Consider the following 13,196-nt stretch of genomic DNA (forward strand, 5'->3'; position numbering starts at 1 on the left):
TAACGTTAGCATTTCGCTTTTGGCGACTAGATTTATGATTCAAAAATTATAAAAGTAGGGTTGACATGTGGAGATTATCTGGCTGAACAAAACGTGATCCCTCTCTTAAATGTGTGTCAACCACAGACCTTATTTCGAGCTATTTTCCAAAATCCTATGGAGAATTTGCATTGGTTTTTCGCGAAGGAACCGGAAGAAGTTTACTTCCGGGTTTTACGACGCGTCACTGCGGTTCTCTATTTAGGACTAGATGCCGTTTGCATGGTGGAGAGCAGCAAGGTGATGAAGGGACCTTTGAAGACAGCGCCACTGCAGCGCATGCGCACTTCTTATCTCATAATTATGACTTTTTATCTCATTATTTCGACTTTTTATCTCATAATTATGACTTTTTATCTCATTATTTCGACTTTTTATCTCATAATTATGACTTTTTATCTCATTATTTCGACTTTTTATCTCATAATTATGACTTTTTATCTCATTATTTCGACTTTTTATCTCATAATTATGACTTTTTATCTCATTATTTCTACTTTTTATCTCATAGCCTAATTATGACTTTTTATCTCATTATTTCGACTTTTTATCTCATAATTATGACTTTTTATCTCATTATTTCGACTTTTTATCTCATAATTATGACTTTTCATTGGGATTTAATTTTTTTCAAGTGGCGGAAATGGGCTTCCATACTAGGGGGCCCCGTACTTATCCTTTAAGTATACATAAAATGCTAAGAAAAAAATTGTATTTTATTCTTATACCATAAGTCATTGATTTATTTTCATTGCTTAGAGCCATCTCCTTTGTATTCGACCTTTCTAAATCATTCATCTCCTTCCACTGAAATATTACGATCCCATTTATCTGCTACACTGCGTTGTTGGAAGGTAAAATGAGTGTGCGTCTTGAAAGCAGACCTGAAGAGGAGACCTAAATCATCTAACTTCAATAATCAGGCCTTTGATGAATATGTATGAGGCCTGACTCAAACACTACTCAATCACGTTGTGAGGCTTTAGAAGGTGTCAGTAGGTAAATGATTTGCATCTGTGACAGCAGCCATGAGAGGGGAAAGAGTCAGAAAGAAGAGCCAGCTGCTTCATTTCACCTTGTTGTGTTTGTGTGTTTACAACTTTGCTTGTCTGTATTCTGGTGTTATTTTAGAACCGGTACGGGATCTAAGTGTCCTTTTAATCAATTATATCCAAAGAGAGGTACTTCAGTGGTTTTAAGCGTGCATGCTTTTGTAGAAATTATTGTGAGGTCGCGTAGCAGATTTTGTGGGAAAACTATACATTTTTACCAGATATTTCCACATATTTCTATTCAGCAAGCAACTTAACAACCAAATTATACTACTAATATGGGCAATGCTGATCTACAGTACATCAATAAACAGTATGAGCTAGCTTACACTAGGCTTTTGAGAGTGCATTAAACCTTGTTAGCAAGTGAACAGAGAAGATGAAATACAGTGGATACATAACCGTTAGCCATATGTGTAAGCTAAAACTAGCCTACTAGAGAAATGGTTAAAAGCTATCTTAATGATCTCTCAAAGAGCAGATAGGCCTAGTTAGCTAAAATTAGGCCAATGCACTTTCAGATCACTTTTAACTGCAGTGTTATACTTTTTTTAAGTCTTAATTTGGGTGTGTACAGCAGTCATTTACAATTAAAGGGTATGGAAATAATTGTCTTTAGTACATTTTGGAAAAGCATATAGCCTAGTCATCTCAAGTAAACCAATGTGAACAACACCAAATTATGGCTAGTAAAAATGCTAATGCTGGTAGCTTTTAAAAACCACTAGCCACAGTGGCCGGTAAAGTAAAACGTTAGCGTTAAACTCTGGTGACAACGTTTTGGAACTATTGGCCATAGGGTTGCTAAACAGTTGTCGAAAACGGGATTTATATATTTTAGAGCATAAGACTGTTGCACCATACTGTACATGCAAATTAATTGAAAGATTCAAATGTTGAACTGACAATTTCGATTCCAAGACGAGATGCTTACAAGACCATTCAAAAAACGTCATTGTTACATTGCCACTTTGAGGTCGATAAGTATCATTTTATGTGCCTGAGAAGCTGGTAGACTTTTAGGAGAGATAAATACGAAGGAAGGATGAGGACAGCAGAATCAATAGAGCTGAATGAACATTTGGAAACGGACAGAGGGTGAGGGGTACTTTATCTTGTCGAATGGAGCTGTGGTAAAAAGGTTAACTACTGCTTTTGAAAATCTTTTCATTGATAAGAGGCAGTTAAAGCTGGGACTCAAATCCATAGCCATTAATATACACACAATTTATTTTAAATGGAAAAAGGCTTCTGCTGAAATCTTCAACAAAAGGTTTTACCGTGAGTCAGACTGAAGAGGTGAAGAAATTTCTTCAAATGGTGGTCCCTCCTTGTGTCATGTCAGTCTTCTTGGAGTGTTTCAATTACACACCTGCAGACTGAATCCTTTCTGATGTTGCACCACTCTCTGTCTGTTAAACCTTTGCTGCCCTCTGAACAGCTCTATACACTAACGTACTGAATTACATGCACTGTGGCTTTTAAAATCTATATGAAAGTCAAATGTGCTGCAACACATTCTGCTTGTTGTGTTGTCGGAAACAAAAACGTCAATGTTTTTATTAGATTTTTGTAAGAACAAGAGATGAATGCTTTCTGAGCATTTATACACAGCAAAGGGATTTGTATTTTCCCTGCTCTTTTTTTTTTCTTTACAAAATCCTCTCCACATGCAGGCTCGGGGAAACATAAAGCTGTTACTTCTCTGACATTCAGGGTGTTCATGTCTAAACGCTCAGTAAATCATTCTGTAATTTATTTTATAAGCTTCTGCCTTCAATCAACCCTCAAATGGAAGCTGTACTCCACAGGAGTTTATTCAAAAATCCTTGTTGGTCTAGAGAGAAACAAAATACTAAATAATATAGCAAATATGTTTTTGGTATCATCACACAGTAAGAGTAGACATCAAAACAACCCAAACAGAGTACCATCATCTCCCCTGAGTTTATACCACTTGGCTGTATCCAGGTCACTGGCATTTGCATATGATGACATTAAGTATATCAAGTATGTATTTGCATTTTCACAAGTGCTGTTCACCATACAATTACACAAAGATTTAGCATTATGCATAGAAAGACATGATTTGTCTACTAAGTATATTATATGTGGAGCATGCTTGAATCCTAAAATCTAATTTATCTCGCAACTGCACTCATTAACCCATTTTGGTAAAAACACAGATTCTCCATTATTTTGTAAATGAATTAAAAAGATCACGTGATAATTCAGAACCCTATGAAGCTTGTTGGCTCAGCTGTCTCCTGTATTTCACCTTTTGATCATCTTTGATGTTTGTAAAAACGTGCTTTTAGTCCACCTGTGGCACGTGTAATTGATTGAATGTGATTTGAAAAGGCTTGGACCCTAGTAGAAACACTGCTTTGTTGCATAATCCCTCTTTTTTTAGGTAAAAGTGACTCATTTTCCAATATAGCTGCTCTGAGCTGTTGCTGCTGAAAGCCAGAATGTGTTTCAGTTTTAATAACGTTAAAAGTAATATAACAATGTATTTTGTAAATAACTATTGTCATAGTGTTACAGATTTATGAGGAGAAGGGTCACAAGTATCTTCTTGTAATGTTAAAATCATGGGCTGATGGGGTTGTAAACTGTTTAATTTCCCAATTTATACATTTCCTCTCAGGTTTATTCATTCCTTACTGTTTGACTAATCCTAATGAACATTACACTGATGATCTTTTTATTTTTCTCAAAACATTTTGAAGATGACATTTACGCACGTAGCATATTTTGCATACTGTGCTGTGTTCGTCTCAGAGGCAGAAAGTGTGAAGAGTGTTCATCAGCTCATGGCCAAAGTGAAGTATTATTTATTCATTGTCACAGAAACTCTGCGTGTTCCTATTTTGTGCACAGCTAACATTTAATGAATGTAAAGAAAAGGTTGATTTAAATAAACCTGTTTATTGAATGAAAGTCAACAAAATACAACGGAAAAAACACACACATGTGACATTAACACACTGCCAAAGTGGACTGAAATGGAAAATGAACATTAACATTAGATCAGCACCTTATTAAATAAAGACATATATCATAAAGTATTAAAAAAGCTCTTAATCATGAATATTTACATCAATCAGCTGGAAAACTATAACATATATGTTTTTATTTTTGCAAATAACAGAGCACATTTTTCTGATACATTCAGCACATAAACCTCCTTACATTTGTTTAAAATGTAAATAATTAGGCACATAAATCCTTTGAATCAAAGCAGGCTAGTGCTGTTAAACATGTAGACATTCAGCATAAGATACATTTTTCTTTTGACACATTTTTCATGTCAATATGAACACCTTAGTCAGTCCAAACCGAAATTTAAGCGTAGTTGTCTTGAGGAATTACGTTATGTGCGGAAGCTTCTGGTATCTCCGTGGAGGTGTGGAGGCGCAGCACTCTGTGTGACATTGTCAGGATGCTTGACCCTTGACCCCTGTCCTTTCCTTTGCTCCTCCTCTGGGGCAGTAGGTGGCGACACAGGTAGGACAGGAACTTGTTGTGCAATGAGGCGTAGATGAAAGGGTTGTAGCAGGCGGAGCTCATGGCGATCAGGTGAGTGGAGACCTGGATGATGTTCACGTAATTCTTCCCTAAGATTGAGAAGTCTGTGTCCAGGTCGCGGATCAGGTTCACCGCCTGGGAAGTTAAACTTTGTTTAGCATTCAGCAATCATACAAGAATAGAAGTCATCTGAAACTTAATTCAAGAATAACATCTTTGTGAATTTGTTTTTCATAAAGGATTAGTATGGATTAGGTACACCCCTTTACCATTAAAAAATAAATCAGTTCAAGGATTCATAGTTGCTGAATACTTCACTTGTGAATCCATGTTTTTTTGAAGTAGTGAGCATACATCTCGATTAATGAGAATCGGATTGTAGAGCTAGTAGTTGTGTGTCGTTTTTGAATTTTTTCTTTACCATGGGGTGATGCCGATTTTTTGGTTTCAAAAGATCAAGGTAACACGGGGTGATTAACCGATTTAAAGATGGTGCACTGCAACCACAAAAGGATTATTTTAACAATGAAATGATCATCACTCATGAAGGCCTATTCACCAAAACACTCATTTTTGCATCTGTACCTGTAAGGGAAGCCAGGAGAAAGCGAAGCAGAGGACGGACACCAGCAGCAGGTAGAAGGTCTTCCTCCTCCGTCTGCTCCACACTGACCTCGCGGATTTCAGCTCTTGACACGCCGTCAAGCCCGACATGTTCCTCTGCTTCAGCTGATAGGATATAGCACAGTAGGAGATGGAGACAGCAGCCAGTGGGACAAAGTAGGAGAAGAAGAGAATGAAACAGGAGTAGATGAGACGGCCTCGCTCCTGTCCATCCCAGAACTCCTCGCACACGGCCATCTGAAGCCCCGCAGCCCTCAGGTCCAGGTGAACGGTGTGCAGGGCTGTAGGTGTGGATAACGCCAGAGAGGAGAGCCAGATCAGAATCACTAGACCCCAGCAGAACTGGCACCCTGCTCTTTTGCGGATGGGATAAGCAACAACCACGTAACGATCCACTGCGATGGCCATGAGGGACAACACGGCAGCGTACACGGCTGCAGACTGCATGATGGAGACAAAAAGACACATGTGGGGTCCAAACACCCATCCACGCTGGTCAAAAGCGTAGGATGCAGTCAGGGGGACGCAGAAGATGCACATGACAAGGTCTCCCAGTGCCAGGTTGCTGATGAGGAAGTTTGTGGTGTTGTGTCTTTTCTTGTTGTGCCAGATGAGGAAGAGCAGGAGGAGGTTGCCGGAGCAGGCGACCAGCACCACGACAGAGTAAAGGGGGATAAAGATGGGCTTCAGGTCGTACAGGAGTTCCAGACCAGAAAAAGATGGGGCTGAAAACGGGGAGGCGGAAAAGAAAGGATGAGAGGAGTTCCAGCAGGAGGAGGACGAGGTGGGTGAAGAGTCAGTCATGGGTGGGGATGAAGAAGAGGCCCGAGTAGAGGAGTTCACTCTGGAACAGTTTGAAGACTTCTCCCAGTCCATGGCTGCAGACAGAGCGAAAGTTATTCCTAACCTGCTGCATATTTTGCATATAGGATACATCATATAAAGCAATTATATTCAACCCAAAGCGACTTGAACACCATAATGAGATATGGAGATTCTAGACATGATTGAAGAGTGAGACAAATTAGTTTCAATCTTCAAAACTCTTGATCAACCTCCTTCATAGGCTGAATGGCTCTAAATCCCCCTCAACAATAATACGTCTCTACTTCCATCTGCTTCATCTTCACATCATTTTATCTTCCTCTACTCTTCAAAAACTAAAAAAACTAAACAACAGTCTAATCTACGTGAGCTTCTTTTTGACCCTTCTTTACTCTTTCCATATAAAGCACAGATACCATCCCAGAAACAAAATCTCAAAGATTGGCCTGATAACCCGCTCAAACATTTGTAGATGAAGTCTCTTCTGACGTCAATGGTCCGGCTTCTGCTGAGCAACAGGGGCTCCTCGCTTCCACTATACAATCTGATTACATGTGTGAAAGGGGGACATGCATGCTGATTTGTTCAAATGTTTGCACAGAGGCTTGGAAAATCTGTTCTTCATGGCTGTGACTGAATATTTGGTACATTTATAAAAACAACAAGAGAGCAGTTGAGAGGGGGCGAGAGCACTTTAATGTGACTTTAGTTTTTAAATTTGAAAGGGAAATAAATCTGTCTTAAAAATGAAAGGGTTTTGACTGTAAAGCACCACTTTGTATTATGTTTAAGCTTCGTTAAGCAGAGCATCCTCATATTGACAATTTCATTATATGAAAAAAACAATGAATCACAGAATATCTACAAAAATATACAAAACAAATCTTGTCAGATTAGCCAATGGTCTAAAAGAAATGAGAAAGCGTCATCTCTAAATGAAAAATATTACCATGGCCTGCTATAGAGCATGAAGAAGTGCTTATTAATGACCTACTTAGGCTTAGACACCCTGAAAGCAACATTTTTCATAATGTCATTAAATAATGTAAGAATTTTCTAAGATGGTAAAATCTTGTCCAAAACAGATGAATATGTCCGCTTCTCATGCTGATCCAGCTTATTACCTAATTTAACTGACCTTATACATTGATTTGACAAAAAATGAGCAAACACTTTTCTTTTTTCTATCAATCTGACAAGCCCTTAATACACAAACTACATATCCCTCTTGTATCAGTCAACCATTCATTACCATAGAAACAATCTAATGCAAATTTGACAGCTTTATTGAGTGCATGCATTTTCAAAAAAGTAGGAATTAAAAGAAATATCACCTTCTGAGAGTTGTCAATGAGACATTTCTTTAATGACTTGGAAAGTCCGGCATCTGTTTGTGTCCTCGGATCGCAGTCAGTCCAACTGTTGTGCTGCCTCGCCACTTCACTGCAGAATAAAGAGGTGTGCTCTCTCTCTCTCTCACAGCAGAGGATGTGCTCATGTTAGTGAGTCACCTCCAGTGAGATGGTTTGACTATAATTACCCCCAATAAACAATCATTATAATATTATAACATTAATATAGTACAGTACCAATTTGGCAATAAATAGCACATTTATAATGGTTGTTTTTATGGCATTGTATCCCTATTATTTTCCTATTGGGTCTTTGGTGACTTTGGTTTTATAAAATACATTTCTAGTGATCCTGTTACATTGTTTTTCCGATATTGTCACTCATTTAACCTGCATTTAAACTGTAAAAGACGTCTTCAAGGACTGGAAGACCGGATTTTGACTTAAAAATATTTTATCCCTGAGTCGCTTGTTTGATGTTAAAAGTCCAGCTGTGAAGTGTTTCCACAATGAGGCCACCTTCTAGACAAACACACCCAGAAACCTACATTGAGGAACTGAAATTGAAGGATTAAGTGACTAACCACGACCTTTCTCTAGCGTACACACGTTTAATATTCATTAAGCTAAAACTAATTCAAAAATTATGAGTCCTGGAACCATAGCTACTAAAAGATCTGCGTCTGTGTTATTCACAATCTGAGTATATCTAAAGGGTATTTCAGGAAAAAAATCAGTATCCTCATACTCCTTGTACGGAGCATGTCCATGAACAATGTGAAGTGGAAATATTTAAGGATTTCTGAAGAGGTGTTATTATATTTATGCTAATTTAGGATCACGCTTAGAACAAGTTTGTATCAAACAATGGTCACTGTCAATGCAACAAAGCACCCAATTTCACTGCACACTTTTTGCTATATTTTCCATAATCTGTATAAGAAGGTATTTACTAGTATTGATGACTCATAGGTGCAGTAACCTTAGACCAAAAACAAAGTTTGTGTATTTTTTATAACATTGTATTTATTTTCATCACAACTGTCCATGATTGCTTTTAATTGAGATATTTACTTTGGGCCACATCACACACACTTTAATGGTGGAGCCTGCTGTCTGTCATGCTGAGTGATAGTAGTTCAACCTTATCTTGTAAGCTCCATTGGTTATTTGAGTGATATTGGACTTGTGTACAACCTGTCAACAAATACATGGTATCCAGTTTGCAGATTCATGAGGCAATCCAACTCTAGAAAAAGCAAAAAACAACTGTGTCCACTGTTTAATCACTGCTTTTTGTGTTGGCCAACACAAAAAGCTTGAAGCCCCATTTGGTTGCCATTCTTGTCATGTACTGCTTTCATGTTTCCACATTCTCTCATTGGATCTGTGGATGATTAACCATCCGTTTTCCACTTTTAGACATCGGATTGTCAATGTATTTTTCTGTCATTTTGAGCCTATATTACCATGTAATCTGAACCATATTTGTACCTGCCTGCATTCACTCTTTCCGGCCCTATTCCTGCTATTCCGTGGCCTTTAAACAACTTCTGTTCACACAAGCCAGTTAAGCGCATTTATGCACCTTTTAAATAAATGTTCGCTATGGATTAGTGTCTGCATCCATCTTGGCCTCGACCTGTCCCGATGGGATGACTGTGAATGTAAAACTTAATTCACATTTTATTGTGGATCCCTCTTGGTGTCAATACACGGCCGTGACCCCTATACCACTTGAGGAGGGGTGATAGAGCTGCTTGAATAATTGAATCTGACAATCTCACACTATTGGTATTGCATGTAGTACTAAAGTGTTTTTTACTATCAATTTTTATATTATTGTGTTGGTACAATTATACTATTATTTTTTTTCCCCCTTTCCTCAACCGAGGACATTTAGGGTTAAATGGCTGCCATAACCCTTTTTCACAGGGGACACCACTGGGGGATTCTTTTAATAATACGTCCCACATATGGAAATTACATTTTAATCAAGAATAGATGCCAATCAAACTTTAATTTCCTGCCATTCGCTGCTTAAAAATATCATCCGTCATCCCAATCTAACCTTTTACCACAAAGCAAGGCTCTCCAAACCTTGAGTCGGAAAGTCACTGACTTGTCTCACTTAAACTGAAAGAAGCATCCTCAAGAATAAGACAAATAAATTCCACTTAATTATATAAAGATAAGATGCACAGTTTGATCTGCTTTAGATAAAGAAAAAGTGTTTAAGTGTTTTCAGTTAATTTCACATATTTCAATCCTTTGGGTCCTGAAAGATAATCGAGGTGGTTTTCATGTCAACGGCCTCAACGAAAAATATATTCACATTACAAAATGAAGCCATGGTGGCTTTTATTCAGATGAGCACTATTTGATCAAATCTTACCAAGCTGAATTGATATCATTCAGAATAACACTCATTTGCCAACATATTACATAACTGACAGTAATAGTTTTTTAATACAACAGATTTGCTTAAACCGTGACTTTATGAAGTTTTAAATGTTTAGTTTTTGATCAAACTTTGTTTTCGATAGGTGTTAATTCAACTTTGAAGGGTCTACTTTGTGTGGCAGTTCAACTGTGCTGCAAACGAGTGAACTTTACCATATAACCACATTTTTGTTGGATTTGAGTTTTTTTTCCAGTTTTTTTCACTTCCTCATATTTTGCACAAACCTTAAGTGATCCCAACACAGCTCGGCCTGAAAACACCTAGACTGATAAGCTACAATGATGCTTTGATGTTTAAGCTTCCTTGGGAACCTGATTTGATCTCAAATACTAAATGTTAGATCCTATATTTCTCATAATGCTTCTCAGTAGCTTCGCTGCATGCTACACCCACAGCATCTACACTTTGCAGATAAAGAACATTTGGTTATTTGATACCATCTTGAGATATTGCTGTCAAAAAGGCTTCCTGCACTATTAAAGAATAATACAGTCCTTAATCCCAAAGGCTAAGGCTGCATTCAGAATCACAAACTGTTTCTTTTTACTATTAGTTTTTTCCAGAACAGCCAACTATGACCTGCTGTCCGCATGCAGTATAAATACAATTGGGATACAATAGTCTTATCCTTGCACCTCGAACATTAACCCTTATGCTGTCTTGCTCAAAAGTATTTTTGTTTTAAAGATAACTAAGGATGTATGGGTATTTGAAATGCAAAAATATCCTATTCTAAATTGTAGTTGTACTACTGATAGTGCAATCCAGCTAAATTAAAGTCCCTTGGTTCAGCCTATGTGCAGAACAAATCAATTATACTTTTTTTTCAAACATGGGTAAAACTTTATTAGTAAAATTAACATGGCAAACATAAAGACATTTGCAATATGATAAAATATGTTCAGGCATAGATCAGAGTATTGCTTCTCAAGATGATACCATTTTTAAAAACATTTAAAACAGAACTGCACGTGGTCCTTCATTAACCTTTCAATATGTATTCAAAAGTAGAGAGCCGTTCTTGTTACAGATATAATGGAGGTCACTACAAAGACTAGATGCTAATTTTACTGCTACAGGACAAAACAAATCTAAATTAAAGTTCTTTATTTGCTGGTGTGATTTAGTAGAAGGGATGAATAACAAGGATTGAAGAAGTACTTAACACTCAGTTGCTGGGGATACGGGGGATGATGATGGGCTGTAATTTCTTTTTTGACCACTGTTCACAAAAGCTTTGGCCAAAACACTGCTATTACATTACACAGCTGAAAATGGGAATGGTTAATGCACGCCGAATGAGTTCTTTTTTTCAGTGTTACTATTTGAACACACTCATTTCTCCGGGCTGTGAGCATCATCTTCCTCTGGTTTGTCTTCATCTCTCTTTTCCTCTTCACTCTGTGTTTGGTTTGGTTCAGCCGTTTCATTATTCTGAGACGGCCTCAGAAGGAACTCCAGCTCTTCTGCGCTAATGGCCACCTTTTCAGGAATCAGCCACCTCTTAAAGTGTTCAATAGCACTAGGAAAGAGAGGTACACAAGAAGGTAAAGTAGAAAGTCTAAGACCAAAAGAGTATTAAGCACTGGACACAAGTCTTATCCTTGCAACACAAAATGTGAAATCATTGAAAGAAAACGCAGGTATATTAGAGCATACTAAAAAAAAAAAATGGGTCACCAAAGGTTGTTTTGCAGTTATTTTTGCAACATTCAAAGTTAGAATATATAATGAAAAAAAAAAAAAAAGATATCATCTTTAATTGGGCTTAAATGGACAGATATCAGCAGATCATAAAGCAAGAAGAGGATACAAGCTCTCTTCGGGCAAGATAACCCTTCACCTAATGTTTGAATCCTGTCAAAACACCTTGTGTTAATGCGTAACCGTTGCTTCCCATCTTACCTTTGATCCATTTCCCCGCCTTGAAAGAACTCTGAGGGATGAGCATCGTGCAGAAATCTATCCCAGCATTCTTTCTTAGCTTGAGACAAGGAGCACAACATGTCCTTGGATGTCACATCACTTGACTGGCCCTTTATCTTCTTCAGGCGGTTCTCTGCACCAAAATGTAGGCAAAAAAACAGATTTGACATAAAAAGAATCAGGATGCAGATTAGCGTGAGACTCATGATTTGGCCATTTTTTTTTAACATAATCCTAGTGGTTGTTCCCTCAGTTTATCCTTAAGTAAAATATTCTTTCGTTAAATTTGAATTTTCATTATTGATTAATCTGAAGTATGTCATTTCAGTGGATTGATTCATCATTTAGTCCAGGGCTGCACATATTGATTATATATAAAAACAGATATAATATAAATTGCCGTTTTTTTGTTAATTATTGCATCTAAAACATACAAAATGTGCAACTATTGTTTCCCATTAACCTGTGGCACACATGTAGTACCAATGTTGACCCTCTAAGGAATAATTGTATATTGTGTAAGAAAATAGGTTGTTTTTTTTAACGCCTTTTTGGACCAAAACCATATAATTCCTATGATCTATCATACTACTTGTTTGGGGATGAAGGGACAAAGCAGGAAAGATGTCTGTACCTAAACTGGCTATGTAGATATCAGAATCCTCCATGGGTTCCCATATGGCGTCAGAAGAACTGTCATTTGTCCCGTTTGAGTGACCATTGACCTGCACTCCCACTTGTGCTGCTGGCTCGAATGAGTCTCTGAACTCCGTGTTGACCTCCGGGGCCGCTGCAGCCTGGGTCCCCGGCAGACTGGAGCAGATCTCGGTCCACAGCTCCCCGCTGGACCGGGCCCCCTCCTGGCTCCTGAAGTCGTCAATCATTGTGACTAACCGAGAGAGCAGAAGTCAACAATAGTTAGCATTAGCCACATTTGTTTATGTTCTAGTGGTTCCTTCAGGTACATTATAACAGGCCTGTAAGACATCTAGATACCAAGGAAGGCAAACAATGCAGAAACCCAAACAACGTTACTTAACAGTTTACAGTTTTATCTCAAAACTGAGCTTTCTTTTACATCAACATACCTAGCATTGGTCTAACTTCTCGTGGTGCTTGTCAAATGTTCTTCACACGATGTTCATGATACTACATTACAAATAAATAAATCTTACCTGTGTGAGTAATCAATAGAATAACCCTTATTTCCTCTGTTGTATTAATTTTAAGATAAAATATTAGCCTCACAAGCTAACCGTGCCCATGATCCACAATCTTTAACGAGCAACATCCAACATCCCACTTCCTTATTTGGGCGCATGTGATTGGACGTCGTAACCGTCCATCAAACTGTTTTGAATTGTGATTGGATCTCTGAGGTTT

General features: G+C 37.8%; 2 protein-coding genes across 3 annotated transcripts; both read right to left on the bottom strand.

Moving 5' to 3' along the window:
• Nucleotides 1–4,439: 4,439 nt before the first annotated feature.
• prlh2r (prolactin releasing hormone 2 receptor) lies at nt 4,440–6,122 on the bottom strand. The gene is made up of 2 exons (XM_010788400.1): nt 5,208–6,122; nt 4,440–4,757 (listed from the first exon to the last, which is right to left on the bottom strand). Exons 1-2 carry the CDS (start codon nt 6,120–6,122, stop codon nt 4,440–4,442), a joined length of 1,233 nt encoding a protein of 410 aa, XP_010786702.1.
• Nucleotides 6,123–10,996: 4,874 nt separating this feature from the next.
• On the bottom strand, nt 10,997–13,101 carry ccdc32 (coiled-coil domain containing 32). Of its 2 annotated transcripts, none has more exons than XM_010788350.1 (4): nt 12,989–13,101; nt 12,448–12,702; nt 11,793–11,946; nt 10,997–11,409 (listed from the first exon to the last, which is right to left on the bottom strand). In XM_010788350.1, exons 2-4 carry the CDS (start codon nt 12,695–12,697, stop codon nt 11,223–11,225), a joined length of 591 nt encoding a protein of 196 aa, XP_010786652.1. In that variant the 5' UTR covers nt 12,698–12,702; nt 12,989–13,101; the 3' UTR covers nt 10,997–11,222. The 2 variants fall into 2 exon arrangements, with proteins under 2 accessions (XP_010786652.1, XP_010786651.1); XM_010788349.1 differs by having other exon boundaries at nt 12,902–12,991.
• Between the last annotated feature and the right edge of the window lie 95 nt (nt 13,102–13,196).

This window comes from Notothenia coriiceps, unplaced genomic scaffold (assembly GCF_000735185.1).
Source record: "Notothenia coriiceps isolate Sejong01 unplaced genomic scaffold, NC01 NC01_scaffold00031852, whole genome shotgun sequence".
Lineage (NCBI taxonomy): Eukaryota > Metazoa > Chordata > Actinopteri > Perciformes > Nototheniidae > Notothenia > Notothenia coriiceps.